This window comes from Camelina sativa, chromosome 5 (genome assembly GCF_030686135.1).
Source record: "Camelina sativa cultivar CO46 ecotype springtype chromosome 5, ASM3068613v1".
In the NCBI taxonomy this organism is placed as follows: domain Eukaryota; kingdom Viridiplantae; phylum Streptophyta; class Magnoliopsida; order Brassicales; family Brassicaceae; genus Camelina; species Camelina sativa.
In genome coordinates this window covers 2,284,621-2,307,735 of record NC_141884.1, presented here as the reverse complement: position 1 = coordinate 2,307,735, position 23,115 = coordinate 2,284,621, and the positions used below count along the sequence as shown (strand labels likewise).

Below are 23,115 nucleotides of genomic sequence, written 5' to 3'. Positions count from 1 at the left end.
AGGACATAAAAGGGCCACCAAAATGTATGATTGGATATTGTGTAAACGTATCCTTCATGTTGAGTTGTCTTATGTGTCACTATACAATGTAGGTTTGTGTTTTGGTAACTCAATACTATTTGTGTCAATGGTTTATTTATCACTTTATCTCGATTCTTTTTGTTCTTATCTGAATTATATGATCTCCTTTTAGATATGGTTATCTAGTTGAAATGAGTTTAATATAAAATTCGACTTTTCCCGAGTACTATATCTTTTGAGCTCAATATAACTATTATAAAGTTTAGTCTGAGTTTTGATCTAGATTTTTCAGATTACCATAACAAAGATTCACAACCTATATAATATATCTCTAAGCATATAAATTTCTTCCAACAATATTATTTCCCCCAAGATTGTCAACCCGTGAGTAAAACAAAATTACAAAAACTCCTACGTAATATATTACCCGTGATAGATAAAAGTAAAAATTTAAAAGGATTGAAGAAGAAGACGAATATGTGGTAGAAGGAACAAATGATAATGATGGAATGGGACCAAAGTGAACATGAATGTCGTGAAGACCAAAGAGAGAGTGGGTGTGAATTGTGGTGGTGCTGATTGATTTGTTGAGCCGAATAACCAAAAAAAGAGGAAATGGGGACATGTGAGAGTTGTTGGGTCTCTTCTTGTCTCTATTTCTATTGAGTGAGCCCCCCTCTCTTGATCCCTTTAGAGTTTAGCCCTTTAATTTCTTATCGTAACTGTCCACGTGGCGTCTCCCCTGCCTTTTGTCTTCTTCTCTCATTCACATGTGATTCTCTGTTCTGCTTCCACATTTATAAACCCCTAGCTTACACCCTTCCTCCACATGCTTTGTTAAATTGTTTACATCACCACAATTATTGAAATTAAACTAACTTCTTTTGAACTTTAAAAAGTAACAATTTCTCACTTGCTTCTAACTTTAGTTTATCCAACAAAAGTTACATGAACTACACTCTTCTGACTTTTGTATCTCGTGATCCTTCCTCTCTTTTTGGATATTTTAGTTACATGAACTAGAGAGTGGGTAGAATTTGTGGTTATATGTGCTTTCCTTTTGTGAGAATTACAACTTTCTTTTGTTAAGTACCGAAATTGCAATTTGAATGAAATAATACTTTATACCAATTTAAATCAACATACAATTAAATTATTTAGTGAACAAGAATCGCATTTATAATACACTCTTCGCAGCGCCATATACACTACCTCAATCATTTGGAGCCTTTCGTTCTGTAGGAACAAATAATATGGGTAACTTATGGTTTGGCTTGCAAACGCTATGCCCTCTTATCTTGCTTTTATATTGACTATACATATATCCCACATGGCAAAGAACTATGATGTTTTTTGTAATTATAACATGTCATGTGACCATCATCGTCATGACATAATAAATGACATGAATGTCAGATATATTAACATGACACGTTTGTCTCCATCTAACGCCGGCGCACCATATATCAAAGTCATGTTAATTTGTCAATGAAGCCAATTAGCTCACCAAAAGCTGGACCACGATATGAATTTTCTTTCATAGTTATATTTTCCATTAGAAATTTCGAGAAGCAATCTTCTTTTGGCTTCTACAATATTTCTTCTTTATGAATTCTTATGTTTGTATATTTAGCTGTTTACAGCAAAGAGTTTTCGTACAAAAGCTATGAGGATTGGTTACCAACTTAAATTATTAGCAGAAAGGAGTGTATTTCTTATTAAACCAATGATTAATACATAGTATTATGTATGGATTTAATATTCTTATACATCAAACTCAATTATTATCTCCGCTTTGTATACATAGTTGCTACTTATGCTAAGCAAACACATCAACTAATCCATAATATTATGAAAAAAGCTCGTTATATAAACCACAATATGTATCTTACAATAATACAAAATAGATATACTCTTCTTGAGTTCTTTGTGAAAACATGTAACATACGTATATGTTCTAAAGTGATAAATATAAATATAAATCATAACTAACTAAAATATAAAACCGCTGAAATAAGTATACAATAATGTTATACAAAGTAATCAATCACCCATTTGCGTCAATACATTACAAAGATAACAATAAATAAAATTAGCGATGGATGCAAATAATATGATCTCGCTTTGGTATTTGGTAGCCGACCCTAATAGTAATTCCACGGGTTAGCTTCATCGCACTAACTTCATCGCATGCCAAAAACATATGTCGATCAAGCTTATAGAAGGGTTGAAGAGCCACACTTTTTATTCGATAAATACAAAATAAAATAATACTAGTAAAAAAAACAAATGTTTAGCGGAATCTAAAGTTACTTGTATTAAAAATTTGTTTTTAAGGGTTGAAAATGTAAAATTGACGTGGCGCATCTCGAGTCCAACGACTTATTGGCAGGCCGAAGGTGAATTGTTTTGTAATTAGATTTGTATATAAATCATTATTTTATCTAGTAGTTTAGTCATTCACCTACATAATACCAAAGTCTCTATTAAATTGAATACTTTTTTTCATTAATGTTGAGTGCAATGATCTGTTTTCAATAGAATAAATTGCAGCAACCTAACAAGTTTGGAGCAACGACTTCTTGTTGCGGCCGCGAGAAGTTAGATATGAAATATGTGTGCATACATAACTACTCTATAATATGATAATATTATTATATGGTACATAATTAGTATTGCTTTGTGCATTTCGTTTTTTGTGTTTAAATTTTCAACAAATTTTACCGGAGAGACTTAAAGCTCATTAGTATATACAACCAATTTATATAGAGATTTATTTCTTGGTGTTTGATATATTTGAATCACTTGCAATAGAAATAATGGATATCGCATTATCAACCAATAATCGTCTAAAACTTTATTTGAGTTTCATTATAAAGAAAAAAAGCAGATTTGTTCACATGTTAAGTTTATATATATGGAAATATTATGGTAATGTAAGTCGAAAAAAAAATTATGATCAGAAAACTTAATTAAAGAGATCAGTGAATTAATAGTCTTTTTCTAATCATAAAAAAGCTTAAATGACGTATGAAGGTACGTAGTCTCTTCAATTTCATTTGATATTGTTGAGAAAATAATTAGAATGAGTTGTAGTATTAATATATTTATTTGTTAACAGAATTTTAGATTTGTTAAGATTTACCTTCAACCTCCCCACATAAACTAAAGTGTCTGACTGTGTAAAGTGTAAACTAATGTCCATTATGAGTTTGGAAGTAATATTTAATAATTACACATCTAATATGTAATTAACTAATTAAGGGCTAAAAAAGCGGTGGAGGAATAATAATATGTGTGCATACATAACAATTCTATATGAATAACATGTAATATTATTATATTGTACATAATTAGTATTGTTTTGCACATTTCGTTTTTGTGTTTAAATTTTCAACAAATTCTACTGGAGGGACTAAAACTCATTTGGTATATACAACCAATTTATATAGAGATTTATCTCTTGGTGTTAGAAATATTAGAATCACTTGCGATGGAAATAATGGATATCACATTATCAACCAATGATGGTCGAAAACTTTATCTGAGTTCCATAACAAAAAAAAAAACAGATTTTTTATTTCTTAACATGTAAAGTTTGCACCAAAAAAAAAGACTTTCTATATATATGGAAATATTATGGTAATGTAAGTTGAAAAACCTAATTAAACCATTATATGAATGAATTAGTAGTCTTTTTTTGTAATCATAGAAAATGGTTAAATGACGTATGAAGGTATGTAGTCTCTAAAAAATAATTAGCGAATGAGTTGTAGTGTTAATATTTTTATTTGACAATAGAGTTTTAGATTTGTTAAGATTAAGTTCAACCTCCACACGTAAGCTAAGATCTATAGCTTCTAAACTATATTTTGATGAAGAAACTGTGTAAACTAGTCCAATTCGTTATGAATTTCGAAGTAATATTTGATAATTACACATCTAATATGAATTTTTGTATATAATTAACTAATTAAGGGCTTAAAAAGCGGTGGAGGAATAATAATAATTGGTGGAAAAGGTGCTCTCTGACGATGATTCGATGATCTAGATTCTAGCCGCACATGGTGGTCCCCCAATTTTTACTCACACATCCATGACATGATCATCTTATATCATCACATACATGATAACATACATAAATTGATTAGTAACCACATGATGATTAGAAAGAGACAAAAATAAAAATAATTGCCGCCCGATAAAAAATAAGCTTCTTTATAAAGCAACACTTCTTTCTTCTTTCTCTCTTCACTTTTCTTTTTTTTCACCTTTTCACATCCCTTCCAAACAAAACAAAAACAGAGGAGACTCACAATGTGCGACTCAGATCTTCATCTTTCTCGTTGTTCTTCCTACGAAGCTGACGTTGATTCCGACAGCGAGATCTCTACTACCTCCAGTTTCAGTTCTTGTTCTTACAGTGGATCTGATGAAGAAGCAGAGTTCAACAATGGCTTTGGTGTTTCACAGTCCAAGAAGCAGACGAAGAAGCTGGAGAAGAAGAAGAGCAATGTGTTGTTAGAAGGCTACGTTTTAGATTCAGCGGTCAACGATGATTTGAAGAGAACCAAGAGTTTAACTGACGATGATCTCGAGGAGCTTAAAGGTTGTGTGGATCTTGGATTTGGTTTCAACTACGAGGAGATCCCTGAGCTTTGTAATACTTTACCTGCTCTTGAGCTTTGTTACTCCATGAGTCAGAAGTTCATCGATCAAGATCATCATCACCATTCTTCTTCTTCTTCCCCGGAGAAGAAATCGTCGGTTCTTGATTCTCCTGTTAGTCCTATTGCTAGCTGGAAGATCTCTAGTCCTGGTAAGTCTCTTTCTTTTCAAAGTTCTTTTCAATTTGCATTCTATAGATTTTAGTTTTGGTTTTCTGATTATGTTTTTTTTTTTGTGTGAAAACAGGTGATAATCCTGATGATGTTAAAGCAAGGTTGAAATTTTGGGCACAAGCTGTGGCCTGTACTGTGAGATTATGTACTTGATGAAGAGATTTGGATATTGATCAATCAAAAAGTTGAGGAATCAACGGACGGGGGAAGAAGATGATTGAACAAGTTTGCAGGAGTGAAATCTCTTTAAGAGACTGGACCTGCTTGGATACACACCCATTGTTGTAAAGCTCTTTGTTTTGACTGTATGTATAAAAGAATTAATGATCAACCAAGATTTTGCTTAGGACATTGTTGTAATGAATGATTTGATAATAAGAGGAAATAAATGCAACAGCTGTGTTCTTTATTGATATTTCATAAACATATTTGGGGTCTTGTTACAGAAAATGTGGTTCACAGATTCAAGCAAGCATCTTCTTTTCCATGAATGGTGTTAGATAAAACATACAGGTAGGTACGGGATAAGTATAGAAGTGGCTCTCATTCTCAGTACCAGACATGTTTGATACGATGCTTTTGCTCTTCTGTCCTGCACCAAAACGGTCCACATTATATTCCTTTGTCTCCATGAGCATTTCCAGAGAAAATAGTTCTGATTCTTGTAACTTAGATGTGTGTTACCAATTTCACAAGATTCTGTTGCTTCTATGTTTCACCCATGAGCTTGGAAGAATTATTACAAACCAAACTGTCCCTAAGAGTTTGGCAACAGTTGCATTCCAAGTTCTAACTACAGATATATATGTTCACATGCCACATAGAACTTTATCTAACCATTATAACTTACAACTCATGAATTAGTTTCTTGTCTTATCCCAGAGAGGGAAGCGAGATTTATCTGATATAGATAGATATCATTGGGGGCTAGCACAAAACACACCTTTAACATTTTTGTTCAAGCAGATGCCAATAGCTTCACTATGTCCTTCTGCGAAAAGAAGAGCGAGAAAAAAGATCCTTATATGATTTAGAGAAATGATAGCAATGTAAGAGGGGAAACATCAACTAACCTCAATTTCAAGAGGTGATGTAGTTGGAGCATATCGGTCCACAACATTTCCTTGTTTGTCTACCAGAAACTTTGCGAAATTCCACTTGATAGAATCACCAAACAATCCTCCTTTTTGTTCTTTTAAGAAATTGTAAAGTGGAGAAGTGTTCTTTCCATTGACTTCAATCTTGCATAAGAAAAGAAGACATGTAACAACTACAAAGATATGAAACCGTGTGAGAAAATTTGAGTCACAGAGCAAAAGTTTTTGAGACCTTGTCAAAGATTGGGAATTCTGCTTTGAATATATTGCAAACTGTTTCCTTGATCTGTATGTTGCTCCCTGGCTCTTGGCTGCCAAATTGGTTGCAAGGAAATGCTAAGATCTCAAGCCCTGCGTGAAACGATGCTTTCCTCAATACTTAAAGAATTATTCCATTAGTTATAATAAGCCTAAGAAAGCCACAGCAAGATAAAGAGACATACCTTGAGATTTGTACTTGGCATACAAAATGTTCAACTCTTTGTAGTTTCCATGTGTTAGACCACTGCCCATTCATGACAACAAGATTCTAGATATAATGCCATTATATTATATGCAACGCTTCTGTAAGCCATTGTATCATAATCACACTAGATGGTAGATGCAACTCGTAACATAACTTATAAAATGATGCAACTGAATCTCTCTCCACATTACATGAGACGGTTCGAGTTGGAAAATACAGTTTGTGAGGATTTAGGAGATGGAATATGTATTTCTGAAGAACTGAATACTTAGTAGCGTACCACTTAGAGGCTACATTGACGATAAGAAGCACTTTTCCTGTGAACTTGCTCAAACTCACATCTTTACCTTCGATGTCCTGCATTTTCAGTTAACGAGTTATAATGTTATGACAAATAACCTTGTAGAACTCATGAACTTAAACGGCATAGTGTCATTACAAGATTCACTTAAAAAGCAAAAAGCAAAACACAAAACAAAGCCAGCTAACACTAAACGAAGGCACTCATCTAGATTTCAGTATCTTAGCTAAATCCCTAAGTAAAACATAAAATTTCAGTATCTTAGCTAAATCCCTAAGCAATTACGATATTAACATCAATCCTTTTAATTTCCTTTTAAAAATCACATCTTTGTACTCAAATTACAAATCAATTCAATCAAGTCGAATGATAAATTCAGAATCAGGACTAAACATCGACGTGAAGTGAACTTACTGGCTTCTAAATATGCCTAGTTTAAGCTGATGATACCTTAACGGAAATATTGTAGATGGAACGGGACGAGTGTTCAACAGTGGATGGAGAAGAAGAAGAAGGGTATCTGTAGAGGTAGAAGACAAAGGCTAGAAACAAGAAGAGAATCAACTTTTTAGTCTTAGAGGGAGCTCGATGATTGACCCATCTGCTTGATTTAGGCATCGCAGAAAAAGAAATATTTTTTTTTTGCTTAGTCTTCTCTTCCGTGAACAAGGACGACGATCTCACTCAGAACAGAACAAGCATGTTGACTTGGTATTATTACTATTTAGTAATATCTGAAGCTTTGATAGGCTTTTACATGGGCCACGGTTTAGTTGTTAAGCCCATATCAACCTTGAAAACACTATTGCTAACTTCTAATTATAAATAGTAGATTCAATTGCACCTTTTCTCTTCAACTTTGATCACACTCTAGAATAACAAGTTTACTTTCAGATGAAAATCTAGACATATATGAATAAGGATTAACGAACTGTGGTATCACAAAACCGTCAACTCATACTACATGGTAAAAGGGACTGCACTAAAAAAAAACACAATGAAGTGGATAATAATACTAGTGAGTAGCGGAAGCAACTTCCTCGAAGTTCTCTGATTCAGAATCATCTTCCGAGAAGCTTGGCGGTTTAGGAATGAGGCCTAATGTCTTGAACATGAGCTGGTCAGCGTCATAATCATTGTTTGGTGTGGTTAGAAGCTTCTCTCCGGTGAAGATAGAGTTTGCACCAGCAAGGAAACAGAGAGCTTGTTCAGGCATTGAGAACCGGACTCTCCCAGCAGATAACCTCACCATTGCTTTTGGCATTACGATACGTGCCGTTCCAATCATCCTGATCATTTCCCATATCTCAACTGGCTGCAAACAAAAACATAAAAAGTTTTCAAATACCTTTTACCACAATGTAGCTATGACTTGCATTTTGTGTTTTTAGGTTGTGGAGATTTACCTTCTGGTTTTCAAGAGGAGTGCCTTTCACTGCAAGCAGCGCATTGATGGGAACACTCTCGGGGTGAGAAGGAAGTGTTGCTAGTGTGTGTAATAACCCTACTCTGTCCTCTTCTGCCTCTCCAAGCCCTATGATTCCTCCTGTTCATCGGTAAAGAGAAAAGACTTTAGAACACATTTGTTGTTCTTATCCATATGGATTTTATCAAATCAACAAATATTAGGGAATAGTGATTGTAATGATCAAGATGGAGACAGGTTTTCGTATAGAATCAGAATTTCTTTGTTTTCATATCGAAGTTACCTGAACAGACGTTGATTCCAGCACCACGAACATGCTCAAGAGTTTCAAGGCGATCATCATAACTTCTAGTAGTGATAACATTTGGGTAGTACTCTCTTGAAGTATCAAGATTGTGGTTATACGCAGTTAGGCCAGCCTTCTTTAGCTCTAATGCTTGTTGTTTCTCAATCATGCCTAAGGTGCAGCAAACTTCCATCCCCATGCCTCTGTTGCAAAGTGAGAGTCAAGAAAGTTAGTATAAGGATGTTACAGCCAAGAGACCACATTCAACATCATGTTCATTCTTCTCATGGATACAAGTTCAGTTTAACAGGATGACTTAACAGATAAAAAGATAAAATCACTCAAAATCATTAAAAAAACCAATAAAGAATCCATAACACTTTTTTAATGATCGTAGCCTGTGAATCATATTTTAAGGCTATAGAGCAGTTGCTTTAATACAGAAAGCAGTTGCAAGGAGATCATATGTAATGTAACAGAAACAAGGAGATTTAAAATGAAAGTCCAACTTTAAAAGGTATTATAATAACTCCTCAGATATTGCCAACAATAACAAGGGAAAGGTACCTTATTTCTTTGATGTATTCAAGTATTTGGCTGAAGTTTGTTTTCCGTCCAATAGTATCTCGCCAAGCAGCACCCATACAAAAACGTGTGCTGCCAGCTTCTTTTGCCTAACAACGCATTAACTTCGTTAATTCAAATCAGAAAGAACCTTTATTACATTCTCAAGATTCTCGGATACTACACTTTCATATGTCATTATCCTCAAGCTTCTAGATTTACAGAGAAAAGGGAAGTGGCTAGTAAAGAGATTAATTAAAATATGCTACATCAAGGGATAGAAGCAAAGTTCGATGATGAGGCTAGAATATGAAACCTTCCTACCAATTTTGAACATTCCTCAAGTTTCTAACTGATACATAATGCTAAGGAACATACATTCAGCAAAATAAATTCACAAGAAAACCGCTAACCTTCTTTGCAGCATCAATGACAGCATCTTTAGACATAAGTCTTTGTGCCTTAACTCCAGTGCTATATCTGGAGGATTGAGGACAATATGAACAGTCTTCGCTGCACCCACCAGTCTTTATGGAGAGGAGAGTACATTGCTGAACCTCCCTGAAGTTATGAACATGTCTATGAACCTGAGCCTGAAAGCCCAAACAGCACACATAACATCGTCATTCAAGTAAAACACAACTGATAACAAGATCAGATGAGCAACCAAATGAATTTGGTTTGGAAATAGACTAAAAGATCGATACTTTCATCCAGATTAATGTTGTAATTTTGCAGAAACACACACTAAATTCCTCAGACAAGAATCCTGGAAGTTAAGACAAATGTTTCAAAGAGATTCAAGTTCAGGGCTAAACTAAAAATCGATACTTTCATCCCCATTTTTGATGTAAATTTGCAGAAACACAAACTTCAAATTTGTAAACAACAAAGGGAAGAGTAAGTGAATAAGTGAGAAGGGGGAAAATAAATTACTCCATGGAAGAGGAGGTCAAGAACAGGAGAATCATAAACGGCCTTGATTTCTTCTCTACTCCAGTTATTTCTGGGACCTTCTTTGATGGTCCTTTCAGCTTCAGCCGAAGCAGCAGATGAAGAAGAGTAAGAAAAGCAAGAAGCAGACTGTAGACCACCCGACGAGGCAAAGGGTCTCAACTGAGATCGAAACACCGATCGAACAAGCATCATTTGATCTGCAAATCAGATGATTTTTTTTACCAGATTTGGTGGTTTGTGCTAAAAAAAACTCACTCCAGTGAGACTCTTTACCTAACCAAATCAGATGATTCTTTACCTAACCAAATCGAGCCACCGTTGGAGTTTCCGCCAACATAGTGACAAAACTCCTACAATTAAATGGGCTTTAATAGGCCCAGTTTATATTTTGGGCTTAAAAAATAATAATCAAATAAACGAATCTTCTTTATTTCATTGATTCGTTCGTTATTGACTGACTAGCCGGAACCGCCGTGAGAGAGAGAGAGAGAAGTATCGTTTTGAAGAATATTGTGTAACCAAGTTGTATTAAATTCATGTGGGTGACTCATATATACAGAACTATTAGACTGGTTGGTTTCTTAATGTGCCTTTTTTTTTAGAATTTTTTATGATAAGACTCGGAGAATGTATGTTAAGCGTTGAAATTAGAATGAAACTGCAAAACAGAAGAGATGAGGCAGCAAACAATTTTGAAAATGAATGCAAGTAAATCTCAAAGACAAAGAGTCAAAACTCATATACTCCAAATTGACAGAGGTGAGACTAGTGTCGATGACCTTTCCTTACAAATAAGAGTGGATCAACCAAATTATAGGTGAACACTGCAAACAAAAGAGATAACCCGGTGCTCCTTAACATTGCACAATTTTATGTCGAACCAAAACGGAATTCAAAGTCATTATTACTTGCATGACAAGCAAGGAAGAAGCAAAACAGGCATTCTTAACTAGTCTCAAGAAAGACCAAGATCGGTTAGATTCTTAAATACATAAGACATAATGGGACGACAAGATACTTAAAAATACATAACACACATAATGGTGGGTGGCTTTCACACCAAACACTTGACTTCGAGGGACATATGACCTGGCATTCCATCCATTGTTCTCCTTATGATAGCATTACTTATGATAGGATTGCCGTCTTGAAGGGCACAGGATTTTAAGGTAATGTAGAAGATTGCATTCTCCTCCTTGGCTTTCTTCTTAGACTCCACATCGTCTTTGGTTTGCACAATTACCTTTTGCAGGTCAAATGGCCTTTCCCACAGTGATAAGCGCTGCAACACAACATCAAGAAGAGATGTCATTATAGGCTACCTAGTACACAAATTCCTATCCTCTTTTCGTTGTCAAAGTCTGTGTTTTTTTTTTTTTCTCACCGGGAAAGAATTGGTGCGCAACGAGAGTTCCAAGTAGAGAAGAAGCCAATCCTTTTCTTCTTCCACCTCTGACTCTTTCAACTGCAAAAAAATCAAGTCAAAATGTGTTCTCTAGCCTCTAGGCATGCTTCCTCTAAATAATGGTTGTGAAGGGCTAAAAAGGGAAACCTACCTCGTAGAATTGCAGGTTATCACTGGTGGTGGTAACCTCAGGCAACGAGTTGGGCATATCACCTGTGAAGAAAGCATCCACGGCAAGTTTGTCAAAGTGGTCACAGATTGGGAAGCCTTCCTTCTCTGGCAATAATGTGCATTGGGTTGTAATGAAACTCAAGCAGCAGCCATCTTTCGTAGACTCAAACACCCTTGTTAAGAACTCGCAAATGGAAAACTCGTAAATGGAAAACTCTCGAGTTGGATCCCTTGCATAAAATTTTACAAGCGGAGGATACTCCTTGTCGTCTAGGCAGAAATATTCAAGGTTTGTCCGCTGCCAAGAAGATGAGAATAATATTTAAGAACTTGTACGATATATTTTACAAGATACAAAACAATAAAAATGGTAAAAAAACAGAAGAAGGAGAGAAAAGAGAAGCTTACATTTTGCAGATTGTAGCAGTGAAGCCCAACTTTACCAAACAAGTCATCACCCACTCTATAATAACTCTGATGGATGGAGAGGGTCCAAAATCAGAATATATAATATAAATTATAATGATATGATATGGATCAGTAGCATAAAATAAAACCCTCAGAATTACGTAAACAAGTGTTCAAAAATTACCTTAACTGGCTTATCCTCGGGAAAGGAGGTCAAAGGGATTTCAAAGTCAGGAGAAGGACAGTAAACAGGAGAAGGACAGTAAGCAGGAGGAGAATTAGGACAGTAAACAGGAGAAGATGGACTGTAAGAAGGAGAAGAAGGACAGTAATCAGAAGAAGGATGGTAAGGAGGAGAAGGTGGTTCGTATGTTGATCGTGAAAAGCAAGTTTCCTCGTTAGAGGGCCCATCCAACATATTCTTGCCAAGCTTAAAAGATTCAATAGCATCGCCCCGCAACCAGTCGTCCTGTATCAGCATCTGCTTCCATAGAGAGTAATTACCGCCGAAGGTTGGTACAGGGATCGTATAGAAACTTTCCCCTTCCAGCCGCTGATGATACGGTTTTAAAGCATCATACAGTTCCTTACAACAACAAAAAAAACAAAAAAAAACAAAATAGAATCATGAGAGTTAGATGATGCAAAAGAGAGAGATTGATCCAATTACCTTGTAAGTCGGGGGCCGACTGGTTTCTTGTAGCTTCAACAAGGCGAAAGACGACATTCTTGGAAGAATATGAAAAAAAAAAACAAAAAGAGGATTAGAGATAATCAATTAAAATCTCCCACAGGACTCTCCAACCCTAATTTATAGTACTATCAAACCACAATCAATCAGGAATTCATCGCCAGTTTTTTGAAAAAGCAATTCCGCCAAATCAAATAAGAAAACAATCTTATGGGTTTGGTGAGATTTCAGCTTAAATGGGCTTTAATAGGCCCAATTTATAAATATTGGGCTTAAAATAGTAGTCAATTGGAACGACGACGTTTTATTCTTTATTTCATTGAATCGTTGTTGACTAGCCGGAGCCGCCGTGAGAGAGAGAGAGAGAGAGAAGAGGGAGAAGGATATGAGCGGCGGAGGAAACAACGTCGTGAACAAAGTGTTCTACGCGACGTCGTATCATCCGATTCAAGCCGGAAGCATCGACGGAACTGATGTTGCTCCACATGATAACGGCGTCCGTCGAGCTCTCCTCTGTTATAACGCCGGCTTATGTATACTCTCATTCTTTCTCTCTGTTCCTCTCTTCAGTGTTTCTGCGTTTCTGAATTCTAAAATAGTCATTGATTTTGGTTTGTTCTGGAAGATGATCCTTCTGGTGATTCGAAAGCTGTTGGAGATCCTTACTCTACTCTCTTCGTGGGTCGTCTCTCTCATCACACTACGGAGGATACTCTTCGAGAGGTTAATAATTGGAATTTCACTTAGTTTTTTTTTTTAATGTTCGTGTAAACTATGTTTTGAGTATGATTATGGAATTTTCTTCTTCACAGGTGATGATTAAGTATGGTAGGATTAAGAACTTGCGCTTGGTTAGGCACATTGGTAAGATTTTGCTTATGATATCAGCAGCACTTTGCTTCATCTTTAGGAAATTTATGATCTTTGGTTTGTTGCTTCTACCAAGCTATTGTCTTTTTGAGTCTCCTCTTCTTGATCCCCTTTTGTAGTGACGGGTTCTTCACGAGGATATGCTTTTGTGGAATTTGAGAGCGAAAAGGATATGCTCCGTGCTTATGAGGTGCTGTGATGCTAAAAGTTTGCGTTTTTACCTCTTGTTTCTGTTCTTGAAAGCTGTCTGAAATCCTTACTAAGCCAACAACGCATTGAACATATCCATGTACATGCTGGTTTCTGGAAACTGGTTTAGTATGTCAGACTGAGAATGTTTGTGATGTTTTTACAGGATGCTCATCATTCACTAATAGATGGTAGAGAGATTATTGTTGATTACAATCGGCAGCAACTAATGCCTGGATGGATACCAAGAAGACTAGGTCTGCCGTTCTTTAACTTCTTTTTTTTTTGTCTGTTATGAACTGTCTATAGGAGTTATTATCTTAATGCCCACCTTCTTCTCTCTAAACAGGAGGTGGTCTTGGTGGTAGGAAAGAATCCGGACAACTTCGTTTTGGAGGACGAGAAAGACCATTCCGCGCTCCCTTGTACGGTTTTGTTTTGCTCTTCATTTAGCTTGTCCAAAGATCTAACACCAGCAGCAAAGCATAGTTGGCATGAACCTTCTTCTAACTTTCATATTCCTTCAAAACGATAAGTATTTTTATAAGTGGGCAGTCTTTCTGTTTGTTGATATCAGGCGACCAATCCCTCATGAAGATTTACAAAAACTCGGCATTCAGCTTCCACCTGAGGGAAGATATATGTCACGCACACAGGTCTACTTTGTCTTTTAACTTCAGAACCAATCTACAGTCATTCAAACTTTATCTCTGTTCTTTGTGTCATGCTAGCTAGCTTTTATCACGTCTTTTGTACTTGTTCTTCTGAGGAAGTGACATATTGATGGGATTATTCAATGCCACTATGATAAAGTTCTAAGCACTATAGCTTGTTTGTGGATGCAGATCCCATCACCTCCGAGGAGAAAAGGAAGTGTGTCGGATGATAGAGAGGAAGGATATTATTATCGGGAAAAGAGTTCTGTAGAAAGGGAAGAAGATTTTAAAGAGCGAAGCAGCCATAGGTATAATCACAGTCACAGGTCGAGCTCACACACACACAGTTCGCATAGAAGACGCAGCAAAGACAGAGAGGAGCGTTCTAGGACAGAGTCCCGTTCCGATAGGAAAGAGAGATCACGAGGTACGGAAGATAGATATGGTAACAACAAGGGTAAAGTTTCTGGATTGAGCAAAAGATCAAAACGCGGAGAAGAAGAAGAAGAAGAGCGTTCTCACAAACGTCATAAACACATGGATTCCCACCATCATCATCATATGAGGTCCTCTAGTCGAGATCATCAGTCCTCTGACTAATAAGTTTCTGACTTTTCTGAGAGTTTATATATCTGTACTATTGTTTTTTTTTTTAAAGAATGGAGATCGACAGTGGAATCAAAGAAGTTCGTTGAGATGAAATTCAAATATGAGGGAAGTGAGTCAAACATTATTTTCCACACACATATCTAGCTCAATCAATTTTTTTCTTCTTCTAAACATTACTATTGTTACCCTAGCTAGACGATTTTCTGTTTATTAGGGGATTGCTTTTTCTTTTTAATTGATATCATTATTATATGCACTTTTGTTATGTTAATCGAGTCATGCAAATGATATGTATTTTTTAATTGTGTATATATTTATATTATTTTATGACAATAATAAAATTATCAATATATATAAATTATTTGATTGTTATACAGTTTACAATAAATTCTATATAAATATAAATTGTAGGTATGATTGTTTATATATGACAGCAAATTAGTCATGTTTTGGACTTTTGGTTCTTTGAAATGTTGAATAGATATTAACAAAAAAAAAAAAAAAAGGCAAAACATATATAATATGTAAACAAAACATATGTAAAATATAAACAAAACATAAGTAAGATATTTTTACGTATGTGTTTTTAAAATACATAAAACAGATTGGGGTAAATGTTTTGTAATAAGTAATTGAGTTAGCAATTTAACATTCATTTTTCTCTCTCTCAATATAACATTTAACATCCATCATGAATTTTGAATAAGAATATTCTTCATTTTTACTTTCCTAAATACATCTAACTAAATTTGGATTTTTCTTGTTTTTGATATGATTGACTAATTACTTATTCAACTTGATTCATTTGAAAAGGTTAATGCTAAATGATATTTCTACAACATATTTGGAGCTTTAGTTGATGACCATTCGAAAATTTATAATTTGAAATTTCTTGTTGGATTGGTGATGTTATTTTTGTTTTTATGATCTTTCATGTATCGGAGAGATAGATAAGAAATTCCACAGTTCAGTTAGAATACAACCTATTTCTAAAAAAGAAGCAACACAAGTCCAAAAACCTTTTTTGATACAATCTGTACAAATTATGAAATCCAGAGTTTGATGCTAAAGCTTACCTTCTTCAGATTGTTTTTTGCTTATAACTTTAGTTTATTGATGAACATAGTATATGTCTAAACTTGATTACTTTACCCATGCAAATGATATGTATTTTTAATTGTTTATATATTTATATTATTTATGACTATAATAAAATCATATATATATATAAATTATTTGATTGTTATACATTGAGTATAGTTTACATTAAATTCTATATAAATATAAATTGTAGGTATGATTGTTTATATATGAATCTTCTTAAGCTCCTCTGCAAGTCGTTCAATTTTAGTCCCTAATAGTTCTATAACGAAATCAGCTTTCGAAAGGCTTTTTAATCTATCGTACAGCTCTTGTGACATGTTTTAAATCAAACGCCCTTCCACGGCGGCCACTTAGGGTTTAGCAACGAAGAAAGGTGTTTAAAAAGGAACCAAATTACTACTAGGCAGAAAGAAATTTTAGGAAGAGAGGATTAGGGTAAAGAGAGAGAAATCGTAGAAAGGTGCCGTTTGATTGTTATACAGTTTACATTAAATTCTATATAAATATAAATTATAGGTATGATTGTTTATATATGACAGCAAATTAGTCATATTTTGGACCTTTGGTTCTTTGAAATGTTGAATAGATATTAACAAAAAAATAGGCAAAACATATATAATATATGAACAAAACATATGTAAAATATAAACAAAACATAAGTAAGATATTTTTACATATGTGTTTTTAAAATACATAAAATAGACTCTCAGATATCATACCATCTACTTTTTATTGTCACATTAGAAATTTGTTAGTTCATTAAAATTATCCCTTTGTATAAAATTTTAATACAAGCTCTCAACTTTCATGTGGTTTTTCATTTTATTTTCAAACATCTAATACATTATAAATATTCTATTAATACAAATAAAATATTAAAAATATGAAATAAGAAAAATTAATAATAAACAAATAACATGGATTTTTAAAATAAAAAGCGTAAACAAATCTCCCGACAAAACCTTCCTTACAATGAGCCCACTAAGGAGCGTATCCAACAACATCTCTATAACATTACTACGCTATTACCCGCATATAAGTGTGTAGGTTGACAACAATCTCATCCAGGTACATGGAGATATCCGTTATAACATTAGTTGGGGTAAATGTTTTGTAATAAATAATTGAGTTAGCAATTTAACATTCATTTTTCTCTCTCTCAGTATAACATTTAACATCCATCATGAATTTTGAATAAAAAAATATTCTTCATTCTTACTTTCCTAAATACATCTAACTAAATTTGGATTTTTCTTGTTTTTGATATGATTGACTAATTACTTATTCAACTTGATTCATTTGAAAAGGTTAATGGTAAATGGTATTTCTACAACTTATTTGGAGCTTTAGTTGATGACCATTTGAAAATTTATAATTTGAAATTTCTTGTTGGATTGTTGATGTTATTTTTGTTTTTATGATCTTTCATGTATCAGAGAGATAGATAAGAAATTCCACAGTTCGGTTAGAAAATCTATTTCTAAAAAAGAAGCAACGACGAGTGCAAAAACCTTTTGTTGATACAATCTATACAAATTATGAAATTTGGAGTTGATGCTAAAGCTTACCTTGTTCAGATTGTTTTTTGCTTATAACTTTAGTTTATTGATGAACAGAGTATATGTCTAAACTTGATTACTTTACCCATGCAAATGATATGTATTTCTAATTATTTATATATTTATATTATTTATGACTATAATAAAATCATATATATATAGAAATTATTTGATTGTTATACATTGAGTATAGTTTACATTAAATTCTATATAAATATAAATTGTAGGTATGATTGTTTATATATGACAACAAATTAATCATATTTTGGTTCTTTGAAATGTTGAATAGATATTAACAAAAAATAAACAAAACATATATAAAATATAAATAAAACATAAGTAAAATCACCTAGGATTCGACTATCATCTCAGCGCTGAATTCACTTGTCAACTACCTCTGCACTCTACTAGGACTCGTCTCGCATCTCAGCGCTGAATACACTTGTCAACTACCCCTCCAGTCTACTAGGACTCGTCTCGCATCTCAGCCGCCTCTCAGTTACCACTGAATTTTGTCTTATGATCATGTTTATATTTTTGTATTTTGTCTTATTATATGCACTTTTGTCATGTTTCTTAGGTTACACGCATATCGGTATATTTCTTAGGTTACAAGCAAACTAGTTTGACAAGCATTGTTTTGGTAACATTGAGCATGAAAAACAAAGGACCACATTTAATTTCATGCAAAATATGGTTTTATTAAGAACCGTACGTGTTTGAGAATGATCACTATTTAAGCATATACCGTGTCTGACTGTCGCAAGAGATTTTACGAGTTTCAACATAAAACATAACAATAATTGCTACTTTTTCTCTCTTAAAACAAACTTGTTTAAGAAGTTGGCACTCTATTTTTCTTAGCACTTCCTCAGTGCGCCCTCCAATTAGTCAAACATTGGACTATTGATTGAATTATACTTAGGCTAGTTACGTTGCTGTATTGAAGAAGGAAAAACGTAAAAAGAGGAAAGAAAGTTGTAAAATAGGAAGTTTCGGCCAGGAAAGTAAACTCTTAAAAAGGAATATGATGAATGAAAATAAGAAAGCAGAATTGTAGAGAATCTTTGTTTTGCTATATATATAATGGATCATCATCTATCTAGGGATCAAAGAAGATAGGTGGGGAAAGACGGTGAAAGAACCACAATGAATTCGATCGATTTTGCTTCAGATCCACTGAAAGAGATATTTGTGAGGCTTCCCCTGAAATCTCTAGGGAAGTTGAAGACCGTGTCAAAGGAATGGAGATCGATACTGGAATCAAAGAGTTTCATTGAGATGCATCTGAGTTTTCAGAAATCTCGCCGCCGCCAGAAAGTCCTGGCCGCTTACAAGTGCGACTGCTGCGACCGGCCGAATCTCTCACCTGTGTCAGTTATGGAAGGTGACGAAGAGATCGTGAATCTTCACTGCGACTCAACAGAAAGACCATTGATGAATTACGAAGGTTTGCTCTGCATCCCTGAACCAGATTGGGTCAACGTCTTGAATCCGTCGACCGGAGAACTACGTAGATTTCCTTCCGGCCCCGTTCCTGAACCTTCCTTGTTATTGAATATGCTTCCGCGGTCAGCTGGTAATTTATTCGTTTGGCTTCTTTTTTCTTTCTTACATCTCCATACAAATTATGCGAAATTTACTAAAATTGCTACGTTGTTGTAGAAAATTAAAGGATAGAAAAGTGCAAAAAAAAAAAAATCATATAAAAAGGCCCTAACAACTTAAATCTATCCCATATTATATGTGTGTAATTCACAACCCTACCTTACAAAATACCATATAAAAAAACCTTGTAAAAAAATCTTATAAAATATTTTATAAATAGTTGGATCAGTTACCGTATTTTATGTAGCTTATAAACATTTACTAGTCACACCCTAGTTGATTTGCAAAAATATTTTTTTTTAATATCTATTATGCATTAAGGAATTATATAACCCAATCTTTTTCTATGCTTTGGAATTAAATTTTGAATTTGCTCAAAAGAAATTTATTAAATTGCAGAGAGAGGGTTGGCTTTTTTCCCGGGATATTGGGCCATGGGTTTCGGTAAAGATAGAGTGACAGGCAGCTATAAAGTGGTGAGGATGCTCTTTGATCCTGTAGAATGTGATATTCTTGACGTTCAAACTGGTGGTGAATGGCGGAAATTGAGTCCACCTCCTTACGATATCGATGCAGAAAGAAGATCGGCTTGTGTCAACGGAACTATTTACTGGCTAAGAATTGGTGGTGGTTACAAAATACTTGCCTTGGATCTTCACACGGAAGAGTTTCATGATGTCGCAAGTATTCCAAAGTATCCTTATGGAGTCACGCATTTAACCCAGTTATTGAACCTCGACGACTGTCTAGTCATGTCGACGACAAGAAATTGTGAAAAGGAACTAGAGATTTGGTTCATGTATTCTAAAGATGAGAGATGGAGCAAAACCTACTCGATAAGTTTAGCCGATGTAGCTTCAACCCTCCATCCATTAAAGGTTTGGTGGTTCACGCCTGTGGCTATATCTAAGGAAGGGAATGTTTTGATTTGTGACGACAAGAAGAACTTATTCAAACACTATCCACACACAAACACCACTCGTCGCCTCTCACACTCTACTTGTTGTGTTATAGCTCCATATCTCAAAAATTTGGTCCGACTTCATTAAATTTGGTTACGTCGATCTTTTAATGCATTTCTTTTATGTGAATGTTGGAACTTAAGAAATTTGAGATACTTAAATTAAGTTTTCTTATGATTTTGATGGGTTATTGTAAAAAAATTTCAACTCCTACCTAAAAGCAAAGGATTTGGATTTGTACTTTTTAACTAAAAAAAAGCCTCTTAAATCTTTCAAAATCATTAAAAATCAAATTCACTAACTGTTTTTAATAACATTCTAATTTAAAATAGATTTTTAAATCATTTGTTTAATAACAATAGATTTCACTACATTTTTTACATTACATGATTGAATAACATAGTATTATTTAAAATATCAATTTGAATACACCCTAGGGAAAAGGACCCTCATATGTATACATCTTGAGAATCATAGGTTACTATTTCCAAATCCAGACTAACAAATTAACGGTTGGATTAAATTTAACGAATGAAACCAGAAAGAATGAACAACTCAAGCCATTGTACAAACAAAAGTCGCGCGCACATGTCTACATAGTCGATCTAACTCTCCCTGGTTATTCCCTCATGTAGTTCTTCTGATTATCAAAAGTTGCGCGCACATATTTATAATTTTAATAATATTATTAATTAATTTAAAAAACATATTGGGTTATTGGTTCGGTTCGGTTTATCATTTCGGTTGAGAAAATTCATAATCAAATAGTTGGAGTGTAGGATTGAATTTGTTTGAGTTCGGTTTGGTTCGGTTTAAATGTCCACCTCTACTTCTTTTTAAAACCCAAATAAAAATATGATCGAATGGTATACCTCCGATTATTATTTCTATTGAAAACATGTAGGGTAAACCGAATAATTTTTATTTTTTATTTTTTTTTATTTGTATAATAAGAAGATTAACAATAAGCATAAAAATGTATCTCACCAAAAAAATAAGCATAAAAATGTAAGTTTCATATATTTCATATATTGTTTCTCAAAATTTTACATTTCTCTTTATATATATATATTTTTTCCTTTATATCAATATCTTTATATATAGAAAATATTTAAATTTAAAATTGTTAACTAATGAGATGTAAAAAAATAGTTAATTAGTGACATGTGGAATCCTACTTTTATTTACCTATATAGATTTGGGAAGAAACAAAGAAAGGAACAAGGCAAACAATTGTAAAATATAGAAATTATCGGAAAAGAAAAAGGAAAGTCTAGTAAGAGATGGGACCTTAATTATATAATTCCATAATAAGTAACAGGAGTTGTAGTTTATATATATGTCAAAGACTGGATTTATCCGAAGGGAAAACTCTCACATTCACATACCATGAAACCAAAGATGATGAAGGAGACGGAGAAAACCCTAACTTCAATCAATCTTATCTTCCTCCAAAGCTATTAAAACAGATAATGTGGAGGCTTCCCATCAAATTCAATACTGTATCAAAAGAATGGAGATCTACAATCGATAGTCTAATCTGAAAGTTCAACCACTGCTACGAGTAGAGAGCTCGGAACACAACGTCTTGAGAGTTATTTATGGTTCAGATATATCCGTGCTTGAGATACAAGCATATTGGTATATTTCTTAGGTTACTAGGAACCGTGTTTGAGAATCATCACAATTTAAGCATACCGTAACTGTGTCGCAAGAGATTTCTACGAGTTTCAACATAACACATAACAATAGTTGGCTACATCTCTTAAAATAACTTGTTTTAAAAGTAGCTAGGCATTCAATTTTTCTTAGCACTTCCCTCAATGTTTTGGTAATATTGTCAAAGAAAGCTATTATTGCCCATCCAATTATTAGGCTAAACGTCGGACTACTGAACTGAATTTATAGTTACGTCGCTGTATTAAAGAAACCATCATAACGCCAATCATTGCCTCTCACCCTCAAGAAACCCCAACGTTCCGGAACCGATGCTACTCCACATGATATGGTCACTTTTTGGTTTGCATTAGCACCCACCATCCGCTATTAGTACTTTCTCGCTTTCTCTAATTCATGTTTCAGAGTTTAGACATATATAAGTATAAAACTCATTACCGATTCATATAGACATTTTCCTGTTGTGGATATGAGTCAAGAACTCAAGATCAAGATCAAGAAATGAACAAAATCACTCACGAAAACACTAATAGAATCTAAACAACAAACCATTGATTGTATTGTATGAAAAAAATTGAAACCAAAAACAATTGTAGCTGCTTTAAATTTGGAGGAAGCCATGGGGAAGACATCAGATCAAAGACTTGACTCCAATCGTGATGACAAGCTATATAAATTATTATAGGCACAATGCAAAAGGTAGCTCTGCTGTTTCTTATTAAAACCCAACAAGCAAGCACCCGTGTCTGACTTAAATGCCATCAATAATTATAAACAAACACACCATCATATCATCGCACGCATCCATAAACATTAAAAAAAAAAAAACAAAACCAAATAATCCGAATATGTAGCCAAGAGTATTGAATCATGAAACTATTGAAAAAGTTCCATGGGTCTTCCTCTGGCATTTGATCTTGGCTCCAAGCGGCAGTCAGGTCACCATTAAAGCGGCGCCTGCTGTTGACTCAGTAAAGATGGAGCCTTTTTATTCGTAAAAACATAAACATTTCGAAAAACGCACAGACAGATCTGTCATATGAAGTTTCAAACTAAAAACAGAGATGATGGATGATTGATGCGGAGAGAGAACAGAGAGGTATGAATTTGAGATTTATATATATATATGGTGTAGTGGGAGATTCCAAAACCCTAGCATTTTGTGTTGTGTATAATGGGTTTTATTGAGCCCAATAAGGCACCCATTACGTTGGCCCAATATAGCAATTAAATTAATTCAAACGACG

The 23,115-nt window shown here is 34.2% G+C and overlaps 5 protein-coding genes and 1 pseudogene across 9 annotated transcripts; 3 read left to right on the top strand and 3 right to left on the bottom strand.

The window, feature by feature from the left end:
* The first annotated feature begins 4,170 nt into the window (after positions 1-4,170).
* LOC104785019 (uncharacterized) lies at positions 4,171-5,271 on the top strand. Its single transcript, XM_010510140.3, has 2 exons — positions 4,171-4,840; positions 4,936-5,271. Exons 1-2 carry the CDS (start codon positions 4,339-4,341, stop codon positions 5,013-5,015), a joined length of 582 nt encoding a protein of 193 aa, XP_010508442.1. The 5' UTR covers positions 4,171-4,338; the 3' UTR covers positions 5,016-5,271.
* On the bottom strand, positions 5,248-7,521 carry LOC104785020 (putative glutathione peroxidase 3, mitochondrial). 4 transcript variants are annotated; one of them, XR_015558162.1, is made up of 7 exons: positions 7,177-7,521; positions 6,706-6,782; positions 6,403-6,464; positions 6,192-6,310; positions 5,936-6,103; positions 5,547-5,853; positions 5,248-5,454 (listed from the first exon to the last, which is right to left on the bottom strand). XR_015558162.1 is itself a non-coding variant. In XM_010510141.2 (7 exons), exons 1-6 carry the CDS (start codon positions 7,342-7,344, stop codon positions 5,821-5,823), a joined length of 627 nt encoding a protein of 208 aa, XP_010508443.1. In that variant the 5' UTR covers positions 7,345-7,521; the 3' UTR covers positions 5,248-5,454; positions 5,806-5,820. The 4 variants fall into 4 exon arrangements, 2 of the variants coding, with proteins under 2 accessions (XP_010508443.1, XP_010508444.1); XR_015558163.1 differs by having other exon boundaries at positions 5,248-5,449; XM_010510141.2 differs by having other exon boundaries at positions 5,806-5,853.
* A 93-nt stretch (positions 7,522-7,614) lies between these two features.
* On the bottom strand, positions 7,615-10,479 carry LOC104785018 (biotin synthase, mitochondrial). Its single transcript, XM_010510139.3, has 6 exons — positions 9,939-10,479; positions 9,416-9,595; positions 9,006-9,112; positions 8,436-8,641; positions 8,133-8,272; positions 7,615-8,041 (listed from the first exon to the last, which is right to left on the bottom strand). The coding sequence occupies exons 1-6, from the start codon at positions 10,149-10,151 to the stop codon at positions 7,742-7,744; spliced, it is 1,146 nt and encodes a 381-aa protein (XP_010508441.2). The 5' UTR covers positions 10,152-10,479; the 3' UTR covers positions 7,615-7,741.
* A 371-nt stretch (positions 10,480-10,850) lies between these two features.
* LOC109133025 (UPF0725 protein At2g20620-like) lies at positions 10,851-12,796 on the bottom strand. Its single transcript, XM_087451839.1, has 6 exons — positions 12,614-12,796; positions 12,128-12,529; positions 11,944-12,009; positions 11,516-11,833; positions 11,344-11,424; positions 10,851-11,241 (listed from the first exon to the last, which is right to left on the bottom strand). Exons 1-6 carry the CDS (start codon positions 12,668-12,670, stop codon positions 11,014-11,016), a joined length of 1,152 nt encoding a protein of 383 aa, XP_087307965.1. The 5' UTR covers positions 12,671-12,796; the 3' UTR covers positions 10,851-11,013.
* Positions 12,797-12,865: 69 nt separating this feature from the next.
* LOC104785017 (U11/U12 small nuclear ribonucleoprotein 35 kDa protein) lies at positions 12,866-15,129 on the top strand. 2 transcript variants are annotated; one of them, XM_010510137.3, is made up of 8 exons: positions 12,866-13,167; positions 13,260-13,357; positions 13,447-13,498; positions 13,624-13,694; positions 13,860-13,950; positions 14,043-14,118; positions 14,271-14,349; positions 14,539-15,129. In XM_010510137.3, the coding sequence occupies exons 1-8, from the start codon at positions 13,020-13,022 to the stop codon at positions 14,947-14,949; spliced, it is 1,026 nt and encodes a 341-aa protein (XP_010508439.1). In that variant the 5' UTR covers positions 12,866-13,019; the 3' UTR covers positions 14,950-15,129. The 2 variants fall into 2 exon arrangements, with proteins under 2 accessions (XP_010508439.1, XP_019101208.1); XM_019245663.2 differs by lacking the exon at positions 14,271-14,349 and having other exon boundaries at positions 12,925-13,167; positions 14,539-14,838.
* Positions 15,130-18,770: 3,641 nt separating this feature from the next.
* On the top strand, positions 18,771-20,278 carry LOC104788796 (F-box/kelch-repeat protein At2g43270 pseudogene; annotated as a pseudogene).
* Positions 20,279-23,115: the final 2,837 nt, after the last annotated feature.